The sequence below is a fragment of the Hesperophylax consimilis genome, chromosome 8 (genome assembly GCF_061612785.1).
Source record: "Hesperophylax consimilis isolate HC1 chromosome 8, BYU_Hcon_1.0, whole genome shotgun sequence".
Taxonomy (NCBI): Eukaryota; Metazoa; Arthropoda; class Insecta; order Trichoptera; family Limnephilidae; genus Hesperophylax; species Hesperophylax consimilis.
In genome coordinates, this window is record NC_142843.1 from 29,213,473 (window position 1) to 29,241,246 (window position 27,774).

The window sequence follows — 27,774 nt, forward strand, 5'->3', positions numbered from 1 at the left end:
TAAACCTACTACCTTCAACCAACCAACAATTTTCTAGCATTTGTGTCTTAGATTTTCAAGTAATTTTTAACTATTTTTTTATAATTCCGGGGATCCTGTGATATCCTGGTGAGTATTAAAGATTTTGAGAGACAAACTGGAGTATAACACAACCTATTTTTAATTAAATATATAATTCGTAATAATTTTCGAGGTTTAGTTTTTTTATGTATGACTTAGAACTTATTTTATCCAAATAAAAACCTTCACTCCATATGCGTTGAATGCTACTAATATTAGATTAACATTAAAATGTAATATTATTTCACGACTTATTATTTTTTAAGTGTTAAAATTATGTAGAGCGGGTGACCGAAGAAAGGAAACATATTACGCGAATGTGAATGCGATCAAGTGAATCAAATATTTGAGTACGAGGCTATATGTTAATGTGAATGAAACAAGGGGTGTATGCGAAGGCAGAGTTCATCTTCTCTGCCTACCCCTACGAAAAATGTGTGATGGATAGTTAGTTGTATGTAATGTGTGAGGATAGGTGGAATGATTGGACTTTCTTCGTTTCTCTAGTCGAGGAAAGGTACAATAGTTCCGTGATACTTAATAGGACCCTTATCAATAACAAAAGCTATACAGCGTGTCCTTAAAGCTATACAAAACCTTATTTGGTGATTTCACTAATTACGGCCATAAAAATCGCTTAAAAGCATACATTTTGATCGTCTGCATTACACTGATGATACAAGCGTCATCATTTCAGGTAACGTAATTTTATGACAAATTCGAAAGTACTTTATTATGCATATAGACTGATCAACAGCAAAGATAATAAATAAAGATGGTGTTCATTACACATTGCACTGAATTGTAATAAACGTGACAAGAATATAAAATTATAATTGAGAAACAGACATTCATTTTGAAATGTTGAAGAATGATTTCAGTATTTGCGTAGGTGCGGTAATAGGTCTGCCTATTGTGTTACAAAGTAATTACATAATTGGAGAAGTTACTCGCAGTTATATCAATTAATAAATAGTATAGGTTTGGATTCTAACAGTGGGTACATTGTAAAGTTCCTAACAATTTTGTAAAAATACTTACATACTGTGGCTTAATAATTATTTAACCTCTTGAACGCACCAGGCAGAAAAGACTGAAGGCAGACTAAAGGCAGAAACACTCATGTTACTCACCCGACCATCGGTTTCTAAAGGCAAGCCTTTTCGTCGTACATCTTTAGAAATTAAATTGAAAAAGATTACTCTTAACTATTCAAAAAGTTAAAAGTACACTTTTTGTCAGAAACAAGAAAAATAAAATATTAAAATTTTAACATGGCTTGTTAGTAAATTAGACGTACATTGGCTGAGCAATTTACCACGAAGAAGATTATTTCATTTCTTATCAAAAAATCATATTTCAAAAGAATTTTTGGTTATTATAATTATAAATCTTCCCTGATGGAAATTTTGGTTTGTTTCATCCTCCTTGCAACATTTCTATTGTAACGGTAAACTGACACCGTGAACTCGCACAAAGGCGCAAACAATGCGATTGCAAGACATTTTTTGTTGAACGGCTTTGACTTTGAAACTAATTCATTTGTTGCAACGAAAAGGATATTCGAAACCATTGATCCGACGATTGAAGTCCGATCCAACATATAAAAGGTACTGAAATTTAAAAAAAGGTGAGTAATGTTGTATTCGAAATTAAATTAACACATTCACTGCGACGTATTTTCTAAAACATTCACTGGATGCTGCAAATTACACCAAATTTAAATAAAGAATAAAACTGATACAAATTCATCTTTTCCTAACTAACTAACGATGCTCATGAAGTTTTCTTATCATTTACCGTATTATATAATCCGTACGCGCTAGGCGCGTTCTCAGCATCACGCGAAATTACGTAATACGCGCTAGGCGCGTTTTCAGCACCCAACGTGTTAAATGCATTTAGTTGTAACGTCTGGAATATTCTTTGTGCTCGGAGGTGGATAAATGAACATGTCAAGTCAACTTGATCTCACCGTGACTGACTTCGCGGTTTACCTCGTAAATCGAGTGCATTATTATTCAAGTATTAATGTCAATATCAGATCAACAATCAACCACATTGCTAGATCAACGTTTTCTAGCCTCTGCTATGCAGAGTTACATGAAGTAGATACGATCACGTGTGTCCTTGTATTATATTTGTGGTAATAAATACTTAACATCAATATTTTAAATTGGAGATATTTTATATAGTTCATTTATATTAAATTAATCCAATTATTATCTCAGTTTATTTACTACTAGCTCTGATATTCGGCTTCGCTCAGGTAACCTTCCATTCCCAAATATGCCAGAATTTTCCAGGATATTCTACAATGTTGTGTATTGCTCTCGAATACTCTCAAATGTTCTGGATTGTTCTGGACAGTTCTAGAAATTTCTAGAAGGCAAAACTTCCAGCCCTTATATCTTCAAAAGCACGCCCTTCAGGCAACAACGAAAACCTTCTTCGTGGATGGGGGATAGAGTACTACCACACCATATAACTCCTTTAATCGTACTGGGACGCGTTTCTGAGTTTTAGCGGCACGCACATTGTACACTTACTTTTATAATATATATTGATTTCGCTTGCCATTAGCCGTTCGACGGTTTCGTCGCTAAAAGAACATTTTTAAACTACGCATTTTTGTCAAATAATAAAAAGGCTGTCACGCGACACGTAAATGAATTAATAAAAAAACTAATTAAATACGGCTTTTATAATGTGATTTACAATTATTAACCAATTCAGCAAGATAATAACTAACATTCTTCGCTTAGGCCTGTGACCGACCACGCTATAAGCGCTCTATATTTTCGAGGCTTGGCCGATTTCAGCATATCGCTCGTTATACATTACCTTTGGTAGTGTATGGCAAGCGATATGCTGAAATGGGCTACGCCATGATGCATATAGCGTAATGTGTCGCCAATAGGAATGAAAGAAGCCACGAAAATATATCGCGCTTATAGCTTGGTCTGTCACAGGCTTAACACACAGATTCTGATTTTAATTTTCTATAGTACGGTTGTGTTGTTGTTAGCTCCTGTTATAAACAAAATTTATAAATGTGGAAAAAGTGTTTTTTTTTTTTAATTTTGTGTAAACACATATACTTTTTATAGACAAACTCCCTACAGTTTTTTCCCCGGCATCTTACCGAGAAGTGCAAGTGTTAAAATCTTGATTTTTTTTTTTTTTAGTATAGATTCCGTTCTCTCGATTAATTAAATAAGAGAACCACCCAATTTTTTTATTTGAACTCGAGATAAAAAATTTACCAAACTAACACTCGGAAGAATTAAAAAATTCATAAAAATGGACTCGTCCAAGTGTGTTTGAATTTAGATGTTTACAAATTTACCCAAATGATAATCCAGGGGAGGAATAAAGGAAATATGATAAAGTAAGCAGCCACAGTCAGAAAAAGCCACCAGTGCATTACATACAAACATTGTCGGGAAATTTAATTGAACTAAATTTACCAACAAAATGATTTTGTTAAGTTGAATAAATTAAAGAAATGGTACAACCAGCAGACAAGTTGCCTTGTGGCAGCACATCGTGACTACTTTTTTGTTATTATTAAAATTCTAGTAATATTAGTGTTTTCTGATGGAAATAAAAAATAACTAAAATAAAAGTCCCAACTGCTCCTAACAGTCGAGTTAGAGCCACTGGGACTATGACATCCCCAAATAGGATATGTTATGAGGCTGAAGGTAGTGGGGAGGGGAAGGAAGCGGGGGAGTACCAGCTGGCTATTGAGATCTGGTCACCGAAAGAAATGGTTTAATAAATGTGTTCGAATATATCATCTCAAAAAACTGCTTTCTAATAACTTTGTTTTAATTAATTTCAGTTGCAGCCATTACTGAAGTTTTCCGTACTAGTTCAGCCGATCAATCTTCCGAAGCCTTCTCATCTCTTTATAAACCCCCGAGCAGGAGACCTGATGACTGTCTATGGCTGGGGTTTGACGAAGGTTTGACTTTAAATCACTCCTTATCGATAACTACAAACATCACACAATCATGAATTCTGTCAGACGGGAATTAAAAAGAAGCCCGGAGAAGAGTAGTATGTATTCGCAGTTTTTTTCAGTGAAATATATTCGCAGTTACTAACATTAATGTATATTTATTTTTCAGAATAACTTTATTGAGTAATTCCTCAAATTGTAATATTTAATTATTGAAGACAATATTAGCGATTTAGCGGTCACATCTACGACACGAACCCAGGACCATTGTCTTGCCGGGACACCACTCTACCACTGAGCTAATGGGACCCTATCCCCTCGGTCACTTTAAACTGTATCATTCTTTGAATAAGAACTACCAACATTGTCTTCATTTTTTCCACCGCACATTTTTATTGGCAACTATCTTTATGTATGATTGCAAGATTCAACCCGAACTAAATACAATCTAGACAGTGTCTTTTTAGATAAACCTATCTTATTTTTTTATTTTTAATGTGCGACATCTATTGACTTTTCTGCGAGTCTATAATGAATATTTAGTTTATAATATAGTTACTACAGTTATAGTCCTAGATGTTTTACTATAGTTATAGTCCTAGATGTGACCGTATCCTTTTCTGATTTTTCTGTTTCAGATTTTCGTTTAGAAATCGCTAATATTGTCTTCAATAATTAAATATTAATGTATATGTCTTTTCGACGCCAAAACGATATATTCGTTTATGTTAGTGCGGAGGGCGTTTATGACGTTACACCATTCAACGTTTATAGGAGCAATCCCGGGTCACGATGACTTATGTCTTAGCAGCAAGAAAAGTTACGTACGCGTCAAAGTCATATTCATACCGTATGAGACATTTTCTATTTCAGATTCATTTTAAAAATAATAAAATATTGACGTAATATTGAAGATTTTACATTTTTGGTACGACGATCAGAACTAGAAAAGAAAATTTAAATATTCCACGGATTTTTAAGCGTATTTGTGAAATTACCCTATTTCAGCCAACAAAAGATCCACTTTTGTAAGACCTGATCATCGATCATCCCCTTCGGAAACTTTTTTACAGTGGTGATTTTCGGTAATAAAGCAAATATCTTTTTAAATAATCATAATCACAAAAAAAATTACCAAAGGAGTTATTAAATGTTATATTATTACTTTGAATTACCTACAAATCAGATAAAAAAATAAAATATCGCTTTTATATTTCTTCCCCGGGGGTGTTTGAATATTTTTGTGTTTATTGTAGGTCCACGATAAAGATCTCAGGTTAATGCTTTAAATTGCTCAATAACACAATCCTACGCAATATTACTGTGTGCTGGATCCCAAAAGATTAAAATCATCTCATTAAATATTTATGTCTATCCACAGAGTTAATTTGAACAAACCAAATCAAAATTACAAAGTTTGGTAGAACTATCAATTAAGAAATCAAAGAATGATAAATAATGGTATTTATAGCAACTAATTACTCGGTTGCGCCCGATATTATATATATATATGTTTAACAAAATAGAATTTTGAAGAATCAAAATGTAATAAAAACTCATAAAATAATGTTTTATATCTCCATAGATCATTGTTTCAATCGGAAGATACAAAATATTATCATAAAAAATGTACAGGTATCATATTTTATTAAATAATGATAACTTCCTTCAGTTCTATTTCTGATTTATGGGCAACTAGCTGAAACCCCTGGCGTTATCCGGACTGTGCAAAGTTTTAAGTTTTTTTTAAGATCAGATGTAGACAGTGAGCTTTCTCTTGTTTTGAAGTTCAAGTGTGCAAAATTTCATCAATATCGGAATAAAACCATTGATTTGTTTGACCTTTCTCTTGTTTTGAAGTGTGCGAAATTTCATCAATATCGACATAAAACTATTGATTTGTTTGATAATCAAATGCACGCAGCCCACCGGCCACAAACATACAGACACTCTCATTTATATACATAGATAGATTGAATATATATGCATTCCTTCATTTATTAACATGTTTATGACATGTTTATTATAACACCGAATACAAAGTAATATTTTCTTATTAGTAATATGTCTCGAATATGTAATATACTATGAGCATTACCCGAAAGCTCTTCATTTCAAAAGTAGTAAAAAGTAAATTTCCACCATTGTAAATTACAATGTCCAAGCTCCCATTTCAAACAATATACAGATTCGACACGATTTACTCTGTACGTAAGTTCACATTTCACCGAAAACATCTAAATTTTAAAGAATTTCGATCTTGTTTACTGAAGTTTACATTTCTACATCAGTATACAAACCACACAATATCCAAGAAACTGCGATTACTGCGAGATTTTTTTATTTGTTTTATTTACAGCTCCGTTTTCGTGAAAAGGAAATTATTTTCTTCACCTGATAAATAATTTCACCTTATTCTCTAATATACTAAATGTTTAGTTCACTTCTAATATTTTCGTGCACACAGATCGAAAGCGTATCATCCTATCTGCTTCATTAAATTTTCTTAGAAATGTATTTGTGATTCCATTTCACTAATTTTCTACGATTTACTAAACAACTCCTAGGCTTCGTCTGAAGTTAATCAAATGTCACTGATTTTACTAAAATAGATAATGTTTAAGCCCTGTGTTCAGTGGTGGAATTTCAAATGATTAGAAAATATTTAGAAATCTTGAAAATTGTATGGTGGATTTATTATTTCAACCGTCGAAGCTTTGACAGAAGCATAAAAAACAAAGATTTTTTGCTTTGAGGTCATGAAACATGTAGTTCCGACTTGTGACGCTGGTTTAGTTGATTATGAGTCAAAGACACACGGTGACGAGTGTGCTCGAATGCGTAACTCTAATAGACCGTACCCACGCTTACGCTCGTTCATGCTCGATGGTTTTACGTTCATTCGAACATGTCTCAATTTGTATCACACTTGGTGATTTTGTGTTCCATATCAAGATTCAAGGTCCGTAATCTTCCTCGATGTTCTATAGAAATACTTCGAGCATATCTAAACGTGTAAACAAATCATCGAGCACGATGGTCGCCCGTCTTATGCGCTTCTTGTCCTTTTTACTAAAAAAAAACAATGGATCTTATTGTAATATAATTGTTCCTATTTTTTAAATTAAACATGTATTATAATTCCATTTCCAAATGATAATAATATCTGGTATATTTAAGTAGTGGTTTTTTTGTTTAAATTTAATTATTTTGTTGATTTTTTTAATAGCGATATTAAATAGAATGATTACTGTAATGTTTTTGGCGTAGAAAATGTATTTATTTAATCCAGGTATTTTTTCTTTGAGATTGAAGAATTGGTTATAATAATTCCAACTGTAAATAAATATTATTATAATAATTCCAACTGTAAAGTTACGCGTTATTTATAATTTTTTTCTTCCGACTTTCTGTCCTGTTTAAATCTTCCCCACAGGAAAAACTAAACCCTTCCACACACTTTTCCACAAATGATCATCTAGTCAATCCACATTATGCAAGTGCATTATATAAGCATAATATTTTTTTTAAATTTCTTTTCCGATTTTATGTCCAGGTTTAATCTTCCCCATAGGAAAAACTAAACCCTTCCACACACTTTTCCACAAATGATCATCTAGTCAATCAACATTATGCAAGTGCATTATATAAGCAAAATAAATACAAAACAATACAAGATCAACGAGTCAAATCACAAGAGATCAAATGGGAAAATAATTTACCGACTCCAGATATTTTCATATCAGAGGGTTCGGCTCGGTAGAACTCCTAACAGGGTCTATAAATCCTACTGATCCCTCAACATAAATATTTAAAAAATCTTTCGTTATCCTACATGTATTTAAAATGACTGATTTTTGCATTTTTATATATATATTTTAAATTTTTTGATAGATCTAATAATAATTGTCATAAATATTTTTACTACTTATTCATGTTTGTTTATTTAAAAACATAATAGAGTATGTTTATTGTATTATCATTTGCTGTCACTCATGTCGAGCTGCTCGAGCGTATAGACGCAACGATGAACAAAGTTCCAAATCAACATGCTCGATCGAGCCAAACAATCAAACATGAACGAGTGTGGGTACATAGCTCAATAGTGTACATTTGTAACCTAATATACACACCGCCGAATCATTAGTATTATTGTTGTAAAGCCATCAATACATCATCAACAATCAGAAAGGTACTTGTACTGTCAGACTAGAAGTGTCTACCTTAATTACAATCAATTTCCATATCCTCGTAGCAAACAGAACTCAGTTATCGTCGGGTCTAACGACCGATTCGTGTAATCTTGAACTGGCGTTGCCTTGTGCAGTTTATGAAGCTTTGTTTGGTTTGAATTACCAACACTTGTGTGTTTGTTTGCCGAAGTAAGTGCGCATTTAAATTCATGCTAACGTAATACATTATAAAACATAGATAGAATTCAAAGCATTGACATTTTTGCTATGAAAGTTATATTTTTAATACACTCGCAGCGCGCAATAGAAAATAATAATGAAAAGTGCATTGCTTTTTATTTGGAAAACAAACCAGAGTGCTTTGTATAAAATGCGTAGTTTTCATAATCAAATGTTTTAATGAAATTTAGTTTATGTCAAAATTTACTAAATTTTAACTTTCTTGTGAAACAATACAAACAGTGAACATACCACTTTACCTGGGAAAGCTAGTTAAGCAAAATATACTTTCAGAGAAAGGCTTGCCTTCGTCAGGTAGTTAACAATACGCGTTAAACATTTTAAAAAATAATAATAATATGTATATAGACATACACAAACATGAAACAAGCGGGCACAAAACCGTGGTTTGACCATCGCTATGCTGAAGCTGTCAGACTCAAAAATACGGCTTTTAATGCACTCCGGAAGATTAGCTCCATGAATAACCTTTCGGAATACCGAAAACGCGCAAGGGATTGTAAGAGAGTTCTTAATAGAGCTAAGAGCGATCACGACCAGAGAATTGCGAAAAAGCTGGCTGACTGCCCCACAGGTAGCCGTGCTTTCTGGTCACTCGCTAGCTCGATCGGAAGAAATTTCTGCAGAACCACTTTCCCACCTCTGACCAAGCCTGATGGTCGGCTGGCTAACTCGGCCCGCGAGAAAGCTGAATTATTAGGCAAAATTTTCGCGGAAAACTCAACTCTTCAAGATAACGGAGAGACTCCTCTTTCCATTCCGCACTGCGGTTTTCAAATGGAGGAACCGAAGATCCGGAACAGAGAGGTTCTCCGAGTCTTGAACGAGCTGAAAGTCAAATATGATTTAAGATTTTCACGGCCAAAAGTAACACATCTGCCCTGATGATGGACACTGCAATGTTGTCCGAAACGTTGGCTAAAGAAGGAGTTAGCGCAACACGGCATAACACCCCAAAAACAAATAACAAAAAAAGAGCTGAAAGTCGACAAAGCCAGTGGGCCGGACGGAATACCTGCCTTGGTCCTCAAGAGGTGTTCTGCAGAAATGACTCCAGTGCTCGCGAAATTATTTAGGCTCTCTCTCTACTCGGATATGTGACGCATATTTGGGGGCGGTACATGGAACGTTTTGGTGAAACTCAAACCGTTGGGTTGGATATCTCCAAAGCCTTTGACAGAGTCTGGCACCGGGCGCTTATCGGGAAGTTACCATCGTATGGGATCTACCCAACCCTGCATAGTTGGATTGCGGAATTTCTGAGGGGAAGAACAATTCAAACCGTGGTTGACGGCTCTTCTTCCTCACCGCACCAAATCAATGCGGGGGTGCCACAAGGATCTGTGCTGTCTCCGACGCTGTTTTTTTGCACATCAACGATCTCGTTGAATGTGCACCAATTCACTGCTACGCTGATGACAGCACCGTTCACGAGGGTTATCTTTTTGACAGGCCCCCTTCCACCTATGATGTCCGAACAGCTCGGGAAGTTTTGAAGCAAAAAATTGACCACCACCTCGAGAAGGTTCGTGCCTGGGGTAAGGCCAACTTGGTCAGTTTCAACGTCTCAAAAACCCAAGCGTGTCTGATTTTGGCAAAGAGGGAGATCAATGACTGTCTGGTGCAATTTGATGGGAGCACTCTCCCCAATAAAGACTCCATTGAAATGCTTGGAGTTACTATATCAGACCAGCTCAAGTATCGGGGATCCATAGAAGCCCGAGTAAATCAGGCCTCCAAAAAGTTGGGCGTCTTGTACAGGGCTAGGAGATTCTGCAACAGTGACCAGCTGCTGACCCTGTACAAGTCTCAAGTCCGCCCAACTATTGAATTTGGGAGCCACCTTTGGGCTGGTGTAATACTTAATAAACCTGCTTGAATCTGTGCAAAGGAGAGCGATCCGTCTGATTGACAATCCGTTGTTAACAGACCGATTGCCTTCTCTAATTCATAGACGCAATGTAGGCATGCTGTGTCTGTTCTACGGGTATTATGGAGCCTGCTCCAAGGAGCTAGCAGCATTGATTCCTGATGCACCGGTGCACGTGCGCGAAACTCGACGGACACGAACTGAACACCCGTTCACGATTGACGTTGGCTTCATGAGAACGGGCCGTTTTTACGACTCGTTTTTGTGTAAGTCGGCTCGTATGTGGAACGAGCTACCGGCATCTGTTTTTCCTCCCTCCTATAATCCGAGCCTCTTCAAGGCCCGCATTAACAAATCCCTTCCTACAGCCTCTACCTTATTCCGCCTCACAACGCCGCTCAACCGGGTGGTGACATAGTTCCCCTGTCTGTACACTGCACAGGCAGGGACACTCTTGTGAGGTGTCACATAAAAAAAAATAAAAAAAATGTGTGTGTAACAGTAGTGTTAAAAAAGAGAAGCTTGAAAACAAGAAAAAAGTTTTTTCCAAGGATTTGTGAACTCATTTTATGGTTTAAAAGGGTAAAGGGCAAGAAAACCCATTCGAATGTGTTTAAATATTATTTTTTACATAAAATATTACATCTATAGCAAAATAATGCAAATACAACTGAAATTTTGCCATGTATTAAAAAGATTAGTTTCTTTACTTTCTAAGTCCTCCTGAAATTGAATAGTGTAAGGGATTACAAGAAATTTTCCGAAATTCAGAGATGACACGAAAAAGAGGGGACGATAAACCCACCCTTAGGGAGGAAAGTTGAGTAATCGAATTGTAACTTTATGATCCAGGAGACGGGGGAACCCTCCCAGTTCCTGAGATCAGCCTTGCTGCCCATGTTCCCCCAAGACGAGTGCACGGGGCTCTACCGGTCCCGGGTCAACGTAACGGAGAAGATGTTGTGCGCGGGGTACAGGGAAGGGGGAAAAGACGCTTGCGTGGTATGATGTCATCTCAAATGTTTCATTAAAGTACCATTTTAATTTAATATGTATCTAGCATCATCCTATTTGTTATATTGTGTCCAAAAAAGATACATTTGTTTTTAAGACCAGAATTTCAAGTATCAGCCTGCGGAAAGTCCGACGTTGCCAGTTCTTTCGGAGCCCAGTTAAATATATTTTTTATTAGTACCAACTCGAATCTAAACAGTTGCACTATTTATACAATGTGTAGCTAAAACACTAGTGAGGGACAATCTTACTCAGAGGTTACATACGCGCGGCTAAAAATCTTGGAATGACCTGCAATTCAGTCTGAGGTCAGAAACTGGTTTTGGAAACACGGTAATTTAAAAACACGCAGGAATCTCTCTGTGAGGGATAATATTACTCCGAGGTTACATACACTGGGCTGTAAATCTTGGAATGACCTTCAATTCAATCCTAGGTGAGAAAATTGTTCTCCTATAATCTATCAAGCATGTACACTAATGTTTGTTTTACAATATGCTTTTATCAGTTATTTTATGACACTACATATGTATGCTTACTTTCCCTATTGGCTACTTTCGACAAGAAAACACATACTCAAAATAATGTACTCTCTCTCTACTTATAATTATTATTATTATCTAGATCGACTGTTTTATTTTATTTTTGTTTTATGAGTCATAACACCACCATGATATTGTACACAAGATATAAATTATTCTTCTTTAATCTATCAAGTATATACATTAATGTTTGTATTATAGTATGCTTTTTTCCGTTATTTTATAATACTACATTTGTATTCTTACTTACCCAATTGGCTACTTTCGATAAGAAAACACATACTCAATATAATGTACTCGCTCTCTACTTATCATTATTGTTATTATATAGATCGATTTTATTTAATTTTTGTTTTATGAGTCATAATACTATATAATGAAATATATTATCACACACTCACTTTCACATATTTTTGGTTCCTTGGAACGGGCAATTTGCCTAGTTAGGAACCAATAATTTCGACCTGATAAGGTACAATAATCTATAATCAATAAAAATATTTTAATTATATCTTGTATCATATTGTACTGTGTGTAAATCTAAAGTAATAAAAAAATAAATAAAACCAGTTTTGGAAACTAACGGTAATTAAAAAACAACCGAAAACTAAGTTTTTAACAATAATACATCTATTTAAAAATGTCTTTTGAAACTTTAAAAAAGGTGACTGAGTATTGAACCTTCCTACCCAGGAACTGGTGTCGACAACCCTACAATGCCGATAGGGATTTTTTTTCTTAGATCAACTGAATTTCAGATTCGTACATGTACGTACTCACGATTGCCACAAAAAGTTGATAGAATGCGAGTTTCAGCTTAGAAGTGGGTTAGTTGCCGTTTCTAATGTTTTCAAGGTTTCAATCATTACCAAAAACAAACGTGAAACTCAAATGTATTTAAATAATCGTAGGTACCTACCGACAACAGCGATCAACTGTGACAATGCAACTGTTAAAAATTAATAATGGTTCTGATGTTCACATATTTAAAGTATGTTTGAACCAACCCAACCTAAAGAAAATATTAAAAATGGTAAAATTTGGCAATATTCTATACTATGTACAATCTTTCAGACAAACGTTAAAATATGGATGTGAAAAGAAAACGTTTTAATTTATTTTATTTAACTTGTATGCATTATGATTCCAGCTCGACTCTGGGGGTCCCCTAGTTTGGAACGGTGTCCTACACGGCTTAGTGTCTTGGGGATGGGGCTGTGCCCGCCCCCTGAGGCCCGGGGTTTACACCAGGCTAGCAGCGCCCCCCTTGGCTGATTGGATCCTAAACACAGTCCGCATGAACACCACCATCTTAGACAATATCATTCCGGTCTGAGAAAGCCTCAAATATTGACATGCATTATAATATTATGTTAAAATGTTTGCATACATGTAAATTTGAGTAATAAACCTGTATCATCCTATGTAAATAATTTCTCGGTGGTTGAATAATTTAATTTTGTGTTCTATTATGCTACTCATCGTCTCACACGAGAGGGATACCTACTCTTATTTCCAATGGAAATGTATGGCGAACGATATGATAAAAGGGTTCAATCCCATATATATTAATTATTTATTTATTTTATTTTACGCCCAGAGGGCTTTTACATAATATATACATAAAGGCAGTACAATTTAACATGAGAAATAAATATACATATGTACATAAAATAATTAAAAATAAATGAAATAAAATTTTTAATTTAAAGTACTAAGAGTTCGGAACTGTCCGATTTGTATTTTAATATTTTATATAGTTAATTTTTATGATGAAAAAACATTTATTTTTTTATAACTAAATAATACTTCAAAATATGATGGTTTATAATACTTCTATGAATCATACATTTTATTTCTAAGATTTAGGTAGAGATATGTTTAGTAAATTTGCCGATGTAGTTGATAAATTCAACAAAGAACTTCTTTAGTGAGAACTTGTATCATGGATAAATGATTTGATTATTTCATGTTTATATTGTATCAGTGACATATTCCATACCTCTATGAGAGTATAGTGCTCTTGTGAGACTATCTTACAATTCGTGAGGCTGTTATGGGTACCGCCACCCCGGGTGCCATTTATTGGATAACCAACAACCTCTGCCATAAGTCACTCCATGTGATTCGCTACGTTTGGTGACTTAGCTGGGGTGCTCGGATTCACGAGGGTGAGGTTTGTCCAGGCGAGCGGTTTGACGGCGGATGCATCCGTCCACCAACTGCGTGACGGGTGGGACCGGGTGAGGCCGGTTGATGTAGACACTTTTTGACGTCTTCATATACCAGAGAGTAGCATACTTGTATTGCTTATAATACATCGCAATAACACTTTTCTTATTGGTTTTACATTATTCAAAATCTGTCTTATACCGAGGGACGAATCACGTTTAGGAAAATGAATTCTGATCAAAACCTTGTACAGTAGTACCGTCCAGTATAAAATTTGCTTTTCCTCTCCTAAACACGCTCATTAAAGAACATAAATACATATTATTAAAATAAATATCGGAAAGTCCAATTATGTCATGTGCGTGCCAACCGTATCTAAATTTCTCTAATAAACAATGTTAATCTCAAGTGACCTACAAGGTAAGTATAAATAAGAATAATAACATACGTAAATTTGTAGAAATGTGTATTTGTACAGCGCCAAATAGCCTAAACAGCGTACAAATATTATTATTATTACATGACCCCGCGGAAATAAGTATTACTATTATGTTTATAAACATCGTGTTTATAACATAAAATAAATAGGAAAACAAATTGCTTTCAAAATCATAATACAAGATCTTACCGTTATCATTTTTACACACTTAGAAAGATTTACTTTCAATTCTTTCAGATATTTTCTTATCGGAAAGTGAATCAATTAAATGAATAATAATGGCTTTCGTTGTATTGTAGACAATTACTGTTCTATTGCTTACTAATTACAAGTAAAATAACTGATAAGCAATGTCTTGATTAATAAATAGTAAGAATCAAGTTTTATGTATTCAGTTTAGTTCAGTTCGAGAGAATGTCTGATATTGTTGTGACAATTTTTATTATATTATGTTTAATAATATATTCTATCACCGCAGGTATATTTAATATTTTACACATACATTATTTTTATACTGAATCAATTTATTTATTAACCATTTCTATAGTATAAAGAGTGACCAGTGATTGATGCGTAATGTTGTGTTATCGAGAATAATATTGTGTTAATTCTCAACTTAAACTTCAACGGAGTGATAAAAAGTTTAAAATTTAATAAATGGAAGAATTCGTTTTCTAACGAGTACTGCTTTTGACAGGTGTAATAATATTGGAAATCTTTACGGCCATTATAAAGGCTTGTATTTCCATTGAAACATTCTTCAATTTAAATAATAATTTCAATTTTTTCTTGAATGAAGTGGAATTTTGGAAGTGGAAATTAACCCACTTACCGACATCCGATATAGTTTAAACTCGACAGATAGTCTGGTTGTCGATGACAATGCATTTTATCAACTTTTAGTTGCAATCACACATAAATACGCGGAAATGTAAGCATTTATCTGCAATTGTATTACATTACTACCCAATTGGGATTTGACTCAGTTGTTAGTGCGGTTGACTCGGTCTCTGTAAGGAAGCTTCAATCCTCTCAATTATAGCAAGAAAAAAATATATTAAAAATTAAAAAAATAATAACTTAGGCTTATTAGATCTATCAAAAAATTTATATATAAAAATGCAAGTTCAGTAATTTTAAATACATGTAGGATAGCGAAAGATTTTTTAAATATTTATATTGAGGGATCAGTAGGATTTATTTAGGCCCTGTTAGGAGTTCTACATAGCCGAACTCTCTGATATGAAAATATCTGGATTCGGTGAATTATTTTCCCAATTATTTCTTGTGAGTTGACGTGTTGTTCTTGTATTGTATTGTATTTATTTTGCTAATATAATGCACTTGCATAGTGTTAATTGACTAGATGATCATTTGTGGAAAAGTGTGTGGAAGGGTTTAGTTTTTCCTGTGGGTAAGATTCAACCCGGACATAAAATCGGAAGCTTAATTTAGTTAAAAAAATCTTGGTTTTTTATGTGTGTACCGAACAACGTCTCGTAAAATAGTATGACGTATTTTCCCATGTGCTTGACTCCCACATGAAAATTATACAAATATTTTGTCTGAAGATCTAATCTACTAAACCAACACCTACGAGAATGATCATAAAACATCGTAAAAATGTGTTATGATGTTTGCTTCTTACGCATACTATACGTGTTTTGGTGACTCCAATCCTTTGTGTGAAAATACATATTATGCCTACCCACACTTTCTCAGAATGCATGATTTGGTTAAATGGCTATAATTAAACATACTGCACGGAGAAAAATGAGTATTGCTAATTTATTAAGATTTTTTTAAAATTTATTTATTTATTCGGTTATTCATTTACGCCCGTCGGGCTTTTACATAATAGAAGAATAAATTTACTGCATTGTTAATTTTTTTATTTTAGTAAAAGAAAGACGAACATAACTGGGTTACGAATAACCTGACAATTTTTGAAAATCTCCTACTTCCACCACAATAAGCGATAAATATTGCTTGTGTTGTGATGGAGGACTTAGCCAGCCGAGGAATTGAACTCAGCTACAGACCGGTCGTAAACTGCATTACATAGTGCATTCAAATTAACAAAACAATAACAAAAGAAATAATAATATTTTTATAGCATCAAAGTCGAAAAAGGGCATCGAAAGAATATAATAAAAGAAAGAACAAAATTAATTGAAGTCATACACATCAACACAACAAATTCAAAAAAAGAGAGAAAAGAGAAAAAAGGTATTAATACCTGCCTGGAGTAAACAACAAAATTGAACATAAAAGGAAAAATAAATTATACATTAAATATTGACATGCGCGTTGTCTCAGTAACGCATCTTTGAGGCGGGATTGAACCATGTATTGGATAACCCACGGCCTCCCTAAGTGGTTCGCTACGTTTGGTGACTTAACAGGGATGTCCGGGTTCATGGGGTGAGATTTCTTGGCAAATGCGTCTGCCCAGCAACTACGTGGCAGGCCGGATTAGGAGACAGGTTGAGGGCGACCTTTTGTCCTCTCCAGCACGACTCTCTTAGAATACGCCTAGCACCTCAGTGGGAAGGATAGATTTATTACTCCTTTCCTAAAAAGATCCTTCACACAACATCCCCAAAGACGACATAGGTCACGAGGGGAATTATTGTCCTCAAGGCCTCTACTGTGAAGCTTATGTAAAAAAAATACAGTGTGTGGCAAGCCTACGCACGACGGAAGTGAAACTTTTAGTATTCTTCTCTCTCTCTTTTCATTTCATTCTCTTTTTTTCTGTCTATTGACATATTTATAAGTAGCATGTGATAAAAAAAAAATAAAAGTTATAAAAATATGGAATTCGAACCCGGGTCCTGCATGACGAGTGTCGAACGCTCTGCCTCTAGACCGCGGTTATTACGTATTCGACCAAAATATCATATAGTCAAAATATCTAAAAGTCGCAGCACGAGAGCATTTTATCACTTTAAAAAAAAAAATTATTAAAAAAATCACAAAAAGAAGAAAAAAAATTAGTTAAAGCGGGGATCGAACCTCGGTTCTTCACGACGACAATCGGGCGCTTTGCCTCTAGACCGCGAAGCTGAGTTTGGAGAGCGACCGAAAGTAGGTATATAATATTGGCTAGGCTCCTATAGCGAAATGATCACGGTTTTTGATGACGGTCATGAGTTGGTTTTACTCCGGTCCTCGAAATTGCATAGCGCGCGTAAAGAAGTTTCACTTCAAAAATATAAAATTATAAAATAGATTCATCAATTTACTCAGAAACAGTGATTCAACTCGTATGACGTAAATTTGTCTTGTCAAAAAACAACATTTGCTCACAAGCAGATTGACGAAATAACATTTATAGTAAACAACGCGTTTCTAATTCAATTCTCTCACTGAACAAAATTCCGTGTGTGCTAATATTAACGTTAACGTACTATTAATCTCGACGCATTCACTTTGATTTCTGATAAATTTCTAAAGAAGATGTTCAAATTCTGAGAAACAACCTGTCCAAAGAGTATCTACTACTATGTGTTGATATATTTTAAAGTGAACTGTAAAGGCAATATGTACTTAAAAACATGTTTCCAGAGTCTGTGAAGAATGCAGTGGCTGGCAGAAATGGCCTACGTATCGTCGGTGGAGAGGACACTGAGATTTATGTCCATCCCTATATGGTAAAAACAATTATTATTTATTGATTGATTGTATAATAACTTTGTTCAAACATGTTTAATTAATCACTTAGGGCCAATTGTTTCACATAATTTTAACAATTCATCAAATCTCAAAGTTAATTTTCAAGTTCTGTTTAAGTTGGTTTACTATTTCAGTTATGTGAAACAAATGGCCCATAATGATTTAATAACATGAACTCAAATAGAACCTTTACAGAACTAGAAAATTAACGTCTAAATTAAATGAATCTTGCAGTGCGCATGAAAAAACGAATATATCTCAAGAACTGAGCTCAACAGCAAGATATTATTTTGCACAGCATATCTGGGCATCTGCCGGTCAATAAATGAGTTGACATCGCGCCTAGTGTCGCGTCAGTCCTCAGTCAATTCTTCGGTGGGTTAAGTCCCCCATCACGACACAAGCAGCATTTCCATTTAGTGTGATGGTAGTAGAAGATATTAAAATATTGTCAGGTTATTCATAACCCGGGAATGTTTGTCTTTCTTTTAAAAATTTAATTTAATTTTACCTCAAGTTATTATTAGTAATGCCGTATTTACGTATTATACAGTCCTTACTATTACAACCTTTGAAACTTCAATTGAATTATCATGAGACAATACGCCATATTATTACTTATTTCATCTTTTTCAATTTTCAATAAGATTAATATTTAGGAAAAACAGTGTTAGATTTTACATTTCACTATCTTCTTTGATAGAACTATTTCATATTCATAGATTATTGTGAAATATACGCGATAATTCATTGTCATAAATAAATACACAAATCACAGATAAAACCGAATACTAAAAATACAATAGGTACAATTTTGTGATACGTACAACTTGTTAGGTTGATTTTCAAAATCAATCTTTGTTATCTTCTAGTAAATCCGAGATTCCTATTCTAAAAGTTTATTTGTAAATCTTCAAAGATAGGTAAAACATATTTTTGTGTGACCCAAAGGAGATACATTATTCAAATGCGACAGATTTTTACACCTAAAGTGATAAAAACATCACAGATATGTTAATGATTAAAGTGGGGAAGCTAAAAAAGCCAATTTCAGACAGTAGTGTGTGACGAGACGGAATAAAATATACGCCTTTAGCCCCTAGAATAAATCAACACACGAAGCAAAAAGTTTAAAAAAAAACACTTTACTTACAAATGCGGTGTAAGGATTATGCTGCGTATACATTAGCGAACCAAAACGCGGGCCAAGCCTCGAATTATGGGAAGGGAATGAAGCAACGGCAACCGGCGTTTGGCGCTATTTCCTGTTGCTTCGTTCCTTTACCAGAATTGGAAGTTCGGCTCGCGTTTCGTATACGCCTTTGCGTTTACGCAGCATGACGCATTGTGCAAGTTCGGAATATTCGGAATAACTTTAGTTATTGCCACGGCGTAGGTATGGTAAAACCGGCTTATACCAGGTTTAAGTTTGTCTTAACTATACACGGAGAGAATTGAATATTATTATTTCATTAAAATTCTATTAAAAACGGGACAGTTGGCCGTTTCCTAATAACATGTTAGTACGTCAATCCCCACATCCCCAACATACCCCAATTGGCGATGCGATAGTCCCAACAGATCCAATTAGAAGGGACACTTGGGACTATTGTTCCGTATTCACATAAAAAGGAACATTTTGAACTGTGTGAATGTTACACGGAGAAATATGAGTATTGCTGATTTATCAAAATCGTGTTTAAAAAGGTGATAGCGGGCCATTTCATAACAAACTATTAGTACTTTCATAAAATATCGGAACACGTGTTCATGCACCTGCGTTTTCCGTGTAAATATATAATGATGAAATGCGAAAATATAATGATTTTTATGAACACGTGTTCCGATGTCTCGTTAATACATTCATTTTTTTATAAAAATTTAACATGAAACTTCATTCGTTAAGGGCCTGCAGTCCCATTTTTAACAGGATTACGAATAATTACCAATATTTTGTATCTCCGTGTACCAGCGCTAAGCCAGCGCCTAAGAATCTAATAAATAAGACGATTTTAAACCTAATATTATTTACATTTTTACACACCGACGTAAACGTCTGATAAAATAAAGACGAGAAATCTAGAGCAACAGGTTTCGTCTTCTTCTTTGAGAAGTCTTAAATCACTACAGTGTGCTTGCAATGACAATTTTAGTAACAGTTATTATTTGAGGGATTATTTAAATCTTTCAATTGGAGCTCCCAACCTTTTGTCGTAATAAATTTTCCGTCCGTCTGGAATTTTATTTGCACGATTTGAATAATTTTCTTTATTCAGGAGTAGTTTTATCTTCACTAAAAGATTATACTTTCACAAAGACAAAAAGAAAGGGTCTCGAATGATGTTGTGGATATTTATACGAAATATTTATTTTCAAATCGCTAAAATAGTATTAAATCAAGTCGCTATCCGCGTCTGTGTGTTTGTGGGCTTAGTTCTTCTAAACGGATTTTGATAGGGCTTTCGGAAGGTTTACATATATGATACTTGCATATTGTATTTATAGAAAGTGGAGAAAAGTCGACAGATGAATGAAGTATGTACGAAGAATGAGTTAATGATGAATGTAAGTAAGTCATGGTGTTTGAAAAAGAGAGTACGAAAACAGTTTGCAATATAGCTGTGAATGATGAATACTTGGAGCAGGTGGATGAGTTTTTGTATTTAGGTAGTATGTTTACGAGAGATGGTAAGGCTGACAGAGATATTGAAAGAAGGGTAAATGAAGGTAACTCCATTAATGGAGGACTGAACGCAGTTGGCGCTTGGCAAAAAAGCGAAGCTAGCTGTCCACAATGGAGTGCTGGTACCTACCCTGATGAACGGAAGTGAGGCATGGAACTGGCAGAGAAAGTATGAAAATAGAATTAATGCTGTAGAAATGAGATCCCCGAGGATTATGTGTGGTAAAACCATGTATGATCGTGTGAAAAATGTGGAGATCCGCAAAGAGTGCAAGGCTGATGTAAGCGTAATCAGTAAGATCAAAAAAGGGACGCTTAAATGGTTTGGGCATGTAGAGCGAATGAGCGAAGAAAGGAGTGTAAGGAGAATATACGATGCAAATGTGAATATGATGTGATATCAATTCTCCTTTCAAACCGGTACGGATCACATTTATAGAGATTAACTTTTCAGTGTTCCTTTACAATTGGAAAATTTTTCTTATAAAAGTCATATCTATACACATATTGTTATCAAAATCGTATTGACTTAAACATTATTTGTAAAGCAGAAAAAATCACCTTCTCGAAGGAGTTTGCACAGCCAATCCATGTTTGGCCAAGAAATACAGAAGACATTTGAATGAAAATCCTTTTATTATTGAAGGGATGATTTTCGCATAGAAACGTGAGGGCACGTTGCTGAAATTTTAGAAAGGACTACGTACAAAGCAGCTGGGGATCGTGCAAAGCTCGTAGAAGATTATTTATTTGGCATTTCTCTGAATCGACTGGAAGACGGATGTGTTTGCCAATTCCTTAATAGATTTCCACATTATTTACAAAAAACATGATTTATTCCATATTCCTCAAAATGTGTTCGCAAACAGTTACAAGAATATGAAGTAGGTAGCAATATGAAGAGAAATATTTTTTTTCATAGAAATTACTTCTATCTTCGAAACACATTCATCATCATTAGCTTCCCCTGTTTCTCGATTGCTTTTTTTATTATATTATGAAATTAAAAAAAAAATTCAGGAAAATAAGTTATAAAGTAAATAGGTAATGTTTTTTTACATACTTGACACCCGTCAGAGCTTATAAATAAGCTCTAGGATTTAAAGTTCAATTTCTTTTGGCGTGTTTTCTGAGGGGACACTTTAAATTTGTTTTTTAGTTAAATTAATGATTAATGAGGCTTACATGAAGAAAACTTACTGACATGATATATTTTTTTAAATCTCTTCAAATTATTTGTATTCCTTTTCAAAACGGGACTGTAGGCCTCTAACGAATTAATTGACAGAACACGAACGTGTTTTACTGATAGTTTATTTGAAAAGGAAGTCGGAACACGTGTTCATGCAAATTCATATATAATCATTTAATTATATAATAACAGGATTATTATTTTATTATTTTTAGATAAATCATGTACAACTATCATAATATGGGCATGAGCCAAGTATGGTAGTTGAGAAAATCACCAAATGATATATTTTTTAATATGGATAAAAATAATAAATGCCGCTGCATGAACACGTATTCCGATATACAATGAAATGTTAAAGGGCCTGTTATCATCTTTTTAACAGGATTTTAATAAATCAGCAATACTCATGTTTCTCAGTGCAACATCCACACAATTCAAAATTTCCCTTTTTATGTGAATACCGAACAAGAGTTCCAACTGTCCATACTAACTGGAGCTAGTGGGACTATAGCATCGCCAATACGGGGTTGTGAGGGTTGAGGGGAGTAGGGAGGAAAATAAGATGAGGATAAATATGGTGTGGGGAGGATTGTAGGAAAGTATTTCTACTTTGAGTGATTCATAATAAGTATTTCTCTTTGTTTGATTATTTTTATTTAGTTGAGTTATTAGTGTTTATTTTTTTAGGTTTCTATTCAGTATTTTGGAAATCATAACTGTGGCGGGAGTATTATAAGTTCATACTGGATCCTGTCAGCTGCCCACTGTTTTGGCTCCAATACGAGCGTTCTAATGGATTTCCTCACCATCAGAGCTGGGTCCAGTTATCACCGAGATGGTGGTACTGTCCATAATACTTCTAGGCTCATAATTCATGAGAACTTTACCTCATCTACCTACGACAGTGATCTAGCACTCATCCAGGTAAGAAGTCACTAAAACATAATACTTCTATCTAATAATCATAATAATCTATAAAATAATAGTCACCAAAAAATAATAATAAAACTACCCTAACAAATTTTAATTGCCATCATCCAAATCCAGCCATAGAACGAATTAATTTACATAGAAATTTAGGAGGTAGAGGTATAGTCAAAATAACTTTTTTGAAACATAATCAGGTAGAAATGCTAAAAACTTTTTTTCCATAGGAAAGCTAATAACTCAGAAATGCACAAAACTGTGTGGAAGATTAAACCCAGACATAAAGTCGGAAAGTGTATAAAAAACTTATTATTATTACTTTTTACTTATTTTATCTACGTTTTACAACTTTATTTATATAACCAACAACTTATCACTAAAGCTTTTAACTATTGATGTGTAACTAAAACTTATGAATAGCGACTTATAACTAGTAAAATACACGGCGAAAACTTACTGATATGAAATACTGTTAATTTATTAGAAATCTGGGAAAATTATTCGTTTTCCTGTTAAAAAATGGACTGCGGGCCGATACGAATGAATTGAAAGAGTTCCTAATAAAGTATCAGTCAAAAGCAAATGTTTTGTGAGAACGGCGGAATTCGTGTTCATACAAATACTGATGAACTATTGATACTGATATACTTATATTGTAGCATTCCGTCGTGAATTCTATTGGTAAAATATGTTATATTCTGAATGACTAATATTTTATCAGGAAGTTTGCATGCTGTCAATTTTTTTAGCAGGATCATTTTTCTCCTTGTACAAATTGGTAAGACATATAATATTTACCTTATGGCATATAATTATACTTTTCTAGTGACTTAAAACTAATGACGCAGATAGATGTTATCTACGCATACCAATTTATGATCAAGCGGGTCTTTGAATAAACAATAATGCTGTATTGAAAATTTGAAGACAATATTAAACAAAATTTGTATGCAGGTGCTATAAAAATACAATTAATACTCTAACTGTAGGAATACAAGTGTTATTTACTCTCGGGTGAATATCGACCATACCCCGTAGACATCCGGAGGTTAAGAGTCTTCAAGGACCGATAAATATATTGTGAAGAAGCGGGGGGTCTTAGCATTGATTGACAGAGATACCAATCCTGAGCTCAACGTTAACGGATGTGTTAGCAAGGATTCGCCCGGGACTCGAAGAAGGAGACAACAACTTCGCAAAGGCTACAGTTAATTCCGAGAGATTATCGAGTTGAGCATAAGAATCATACCTTCCTTCCTCGACTTTCACAGATTTCAAATGTTTAAAGTTCATCCTTTCATATTATTTATATGTACTTTTCCTATTTTTTAACTGCTCTATTGTTACATGCAGGATTAAAATTAATATGATAATCACATGCATGTGTTCGACGTAAAAACGAAAGTATCTAATGTGAACTTTTTTTCACTAAGTATCAATGATATATTTATACTTATCTGCAAGATTCAGAAATAAAGAGATAGATAGGTATGGTAAATTATAGTACAAAATAGGTATAAGGGGCTTGGTTTTTGTAGTACCGGGTTCTGCTGGTAGAATCGTTCATGCAAAATTCAAAGTGTGTTCCATTTGTAAAGTGTGGTCAAGTTGGCTTTAGCGGGAAAATTGTTGGTGAGAAAACACGGTTTGGGAGGGAAACACCGGAAAGGAAACTTGTTGTAGATTAGAGAAAACACCCTATAATATTAATAATACCTCCAACTTCTAGCATTTCCCATTCCTACATTCTGATGTCAGTAAGCTACACAAGCGCCTCCTAGCGGCTAGGGTTGTTAGGCTTAGTTTTCTATCGTACATTTGGATAAACTTAAAATTGTTCATGAACTGTTCGTTCATAGATATTTAATTAATACACTTTTTATCAAGTTATGATGATGTTTTTTTGGCTGCGCATGTATACATGTAATATGAATAAATAGTTTTTTTACGTATGAAAACTCAATTTCTAATTAACATTGGTCAAAACCTACCCCTGACTGACATATTTTTGGTTTCTAAAATTCTAAAACATTTCATTTCGAATGGTCAGAATATTTAACAATATAAAATATCTTAATTTCTTAATTTGGGAGGCGGACTAGAAAACCATTTATTGGATAACCAACACCTCTGCCGTAGGTCACCCTAAGTATTACGCTACATTTGGCGACTTAGCAGGGGTGCCCGGGTTCACGGGTGGAGGTTTGTTTGGGTTTTGGCGACAGATGCGTCTGTCCACTAACTGCGTGGCAGACCGGATCGGGAGATAAAGGTTGAGGGATACCTCTCAAGCAGAAATCGCCTTGCATCTCAAAATTTCATCGCGTTAATACCACACAAGAGTACCAACTGCTCCCAACCGTCTGAAGCTAGTGACGGACGATGGCATCCCTAATTGGGATATGATGTGAGGCTGAAGGTAATGGTGAGAGGAAGAATATGAAAAAGAGGACAGTGAGGAAGTATCTGGCTATTAAGATCTGGTCACCAAACACGGCTAAAGCCATTTCAAGCAACGTTTCAATTCTGAATGGTGGTCTTTCACCAGGGCGATATTGAAAGTATCTAGGATTCGGGAACGTGCAGCAAATAAACCTACAATACATTATTTTTAATTAATAAATTGTGAAAATTAATAGAAAACACAACAATATATTATTTTTAAGCAATAATTAATAGCCTGAAATACCTAAATAAAATGAAAAAATCTTCCGAGAAAAAATACATAATAAATAATATGTTACCATTTGTGCTTTGCATAAACAAACTTTTAAATCTTAGTTTATTATTAAAAATAACAATAATATATTTTTAAATAATGATAGTATGTATTTTTTTAAATTCTTAATATTTATAAATCGATATTTCGAAAGTGGACATCTGAAATATATACGTCAGTAACACACACGAAAACTCCCTTACGTTGCTCGATTAATATATTATTAGGTTCCAACCTGAGTTAGCGTGATACGTCGTGGGACCCTTCAACGACATGTTTGACAAAAAAGGGTCTTATAAATTGCCGACTCTAAATCCACTGGATACTGGACAAGACTTTTTGAAACCCTCTTTGGTACAGAATAAGATATCACGCTAAAAAACTTAACTGAAAACACTAACGAAATCCCGAATTAAAACCGAGATTCTAAAATTGTGAACTAAATTTGGAATTACATGTCCATGCTAAAAATATACTGAGCTGACAAAGCGATCACTTAAAGTCTCAAATAACAAATTTGTTAAAAGTAAACCTTTTATATTTGTCAGTCATATTTGTCCACCTCATATTTCAAATTAATAATTAACGATATTATTTTGCAACAAATGTTTTACCATTTTTTTGGCAGATACTTTTTTGAATAGTAACCAATTTCTAATGAATTGACAAGAAATCCTGGGTTAGATTCGGGTTCGATTCGAGCAAAAATTTATAGGTAGGTATCCCAATTATTTAAAAATCTGATATGTTTATCCGAGACACAAACAGTGTTGCCAACTCAACTACTTCAAAATATGCTAGAGTGATGGGAAAAATATGCCAGAAATATGCTAAATTCCTTTAAAAAATGCCATAAAAAAAGCCAACATAAATTTAACTTATTATTTATTGAGAAATATAGTGATGGGAAAAATATGCCAGAAAAATGCTAAATTACTTTAAAAAATGGCAAAAAAAGCTAACATAAATTTAACTTAGAAACAAAATCAGTGAAATAAAATATCAATATCTTCATCATCTTCTTCATTAACAGCAGCTGATGTGGAAGGCTGAGAGACGGAGTCGTAACTTTCTTTGGTCCCAATGCAGCGTAGTACTTCGTCAGGAACAGTATAAGAATAACAGCACTTTCCTGCTCTCTTTAGGCCAAATCTCACGTACAAAATGGCATTCAGGGTTCTCACCGCTAAAAGATTTCCGAGTTTTGTTTTGACCAGACTCATTTGGCTAAATACACGTTCAATGTCCGCATTTGAATGCGGCAATGTTAAAATAGACATTGCAAACTGACATAAATCACCGAAGGGGTTATTATTAGCTGCATCTTTATATTGCATGACTTCATTCCAAAACTCTACAGTGGAAGTCAAGGATTCCCATTTAATGTGAACTATGTTTCTCCATTGAGACAACAGTTTTTCAATCGATATCATTTTTGTTAGTTAAAAAATTGGTTTTTATTATTTTCATGTTTCTGTAAAAATAAGCCAAATAAATATGCTATATGCTAAAAGCATAAAAGTTATGCTAAACATGGAGTAATTATGCAAAATTTAGCATATAATATGCTAACTTGGCAACACTGGACACAAACTAGGTTACAAACCAATTATGAATTTGAAATTCCCGGTAAGACAAGAGATCCTGGGTTCGATTCCAAGTTGTGACCGTAATCCTTTTTTTATGTTCTAGTCTTGATCTGTTTCATGTTTCGTTTAGATTCGTTAGTATTATCTCCATCTTAAATGATAAAATGCAATAGATTTACGCCCTGCCGCGTTGGTGAAATCGAAATTATACATTTGAACCGGTATTTAATATAGTCTTCAATCAAACTGATTGGTCAAAGTGATCGTTAATGTTAATTTTAATATGTTTGCAGCTGGAGTCGCCATTGACATATAGTGATTACATACAACCGATTGGTTTACCAGAGCAAGGTGAGGAGATTACGCCTGGTACACCTGCCGTCGTCGTGGGATGGGGTAACACCAAGGTAAGTCATCTTTGAAACCTGAATATATCCTGGAGGTGCGGTAGGCCCCGCGCAGCTTCCGTTTATTCCTTCACTATTC

The 27,774-nt window shown here is 34.3% G+C and overlaps 2 protein-coding genes across 3 annotated transcripts in view; one reads left to right on the forward strand and one right to left on the reverse strand.

Moving 5' to 3' along the window:
- Positions 1–27,774, reverse strand: part of Epac (Exchange protein directly activated by cAMP) — a 524,699-nt gene that overhangs the window by 412,760 nt on the left and 84,165 nt on the right. The window lies entirely within an intron of this gene.
- Positions 1–27,774, forward strand: part of LOC149421831 (transmembrane protease serine 9-like) — a 102,965-nt gene that overhangs the window by 49,102 nt on the left and 26,089 nt on the right. Inside the window, exons 6-9 of the mRNA XM_089634689.1 lie at positions 3,908–4,030; positions 11,183–11,332; positions 13,037–13,216; positions 27,582–27,695. Of these exons, the coding sequence (XP_089490815.1) occupies positions 3,908–4,030; positions 11,183–11,332; positions 13,037–13,216; positions 27,582–27,695 (567 nt within the window). The remainder of the gene's footprint in view (positions 1–3,907; positions 4,031–11,182; positions 11,333–13,036; positions 13,217–27,581; positions 27,696–27,774) is intronic.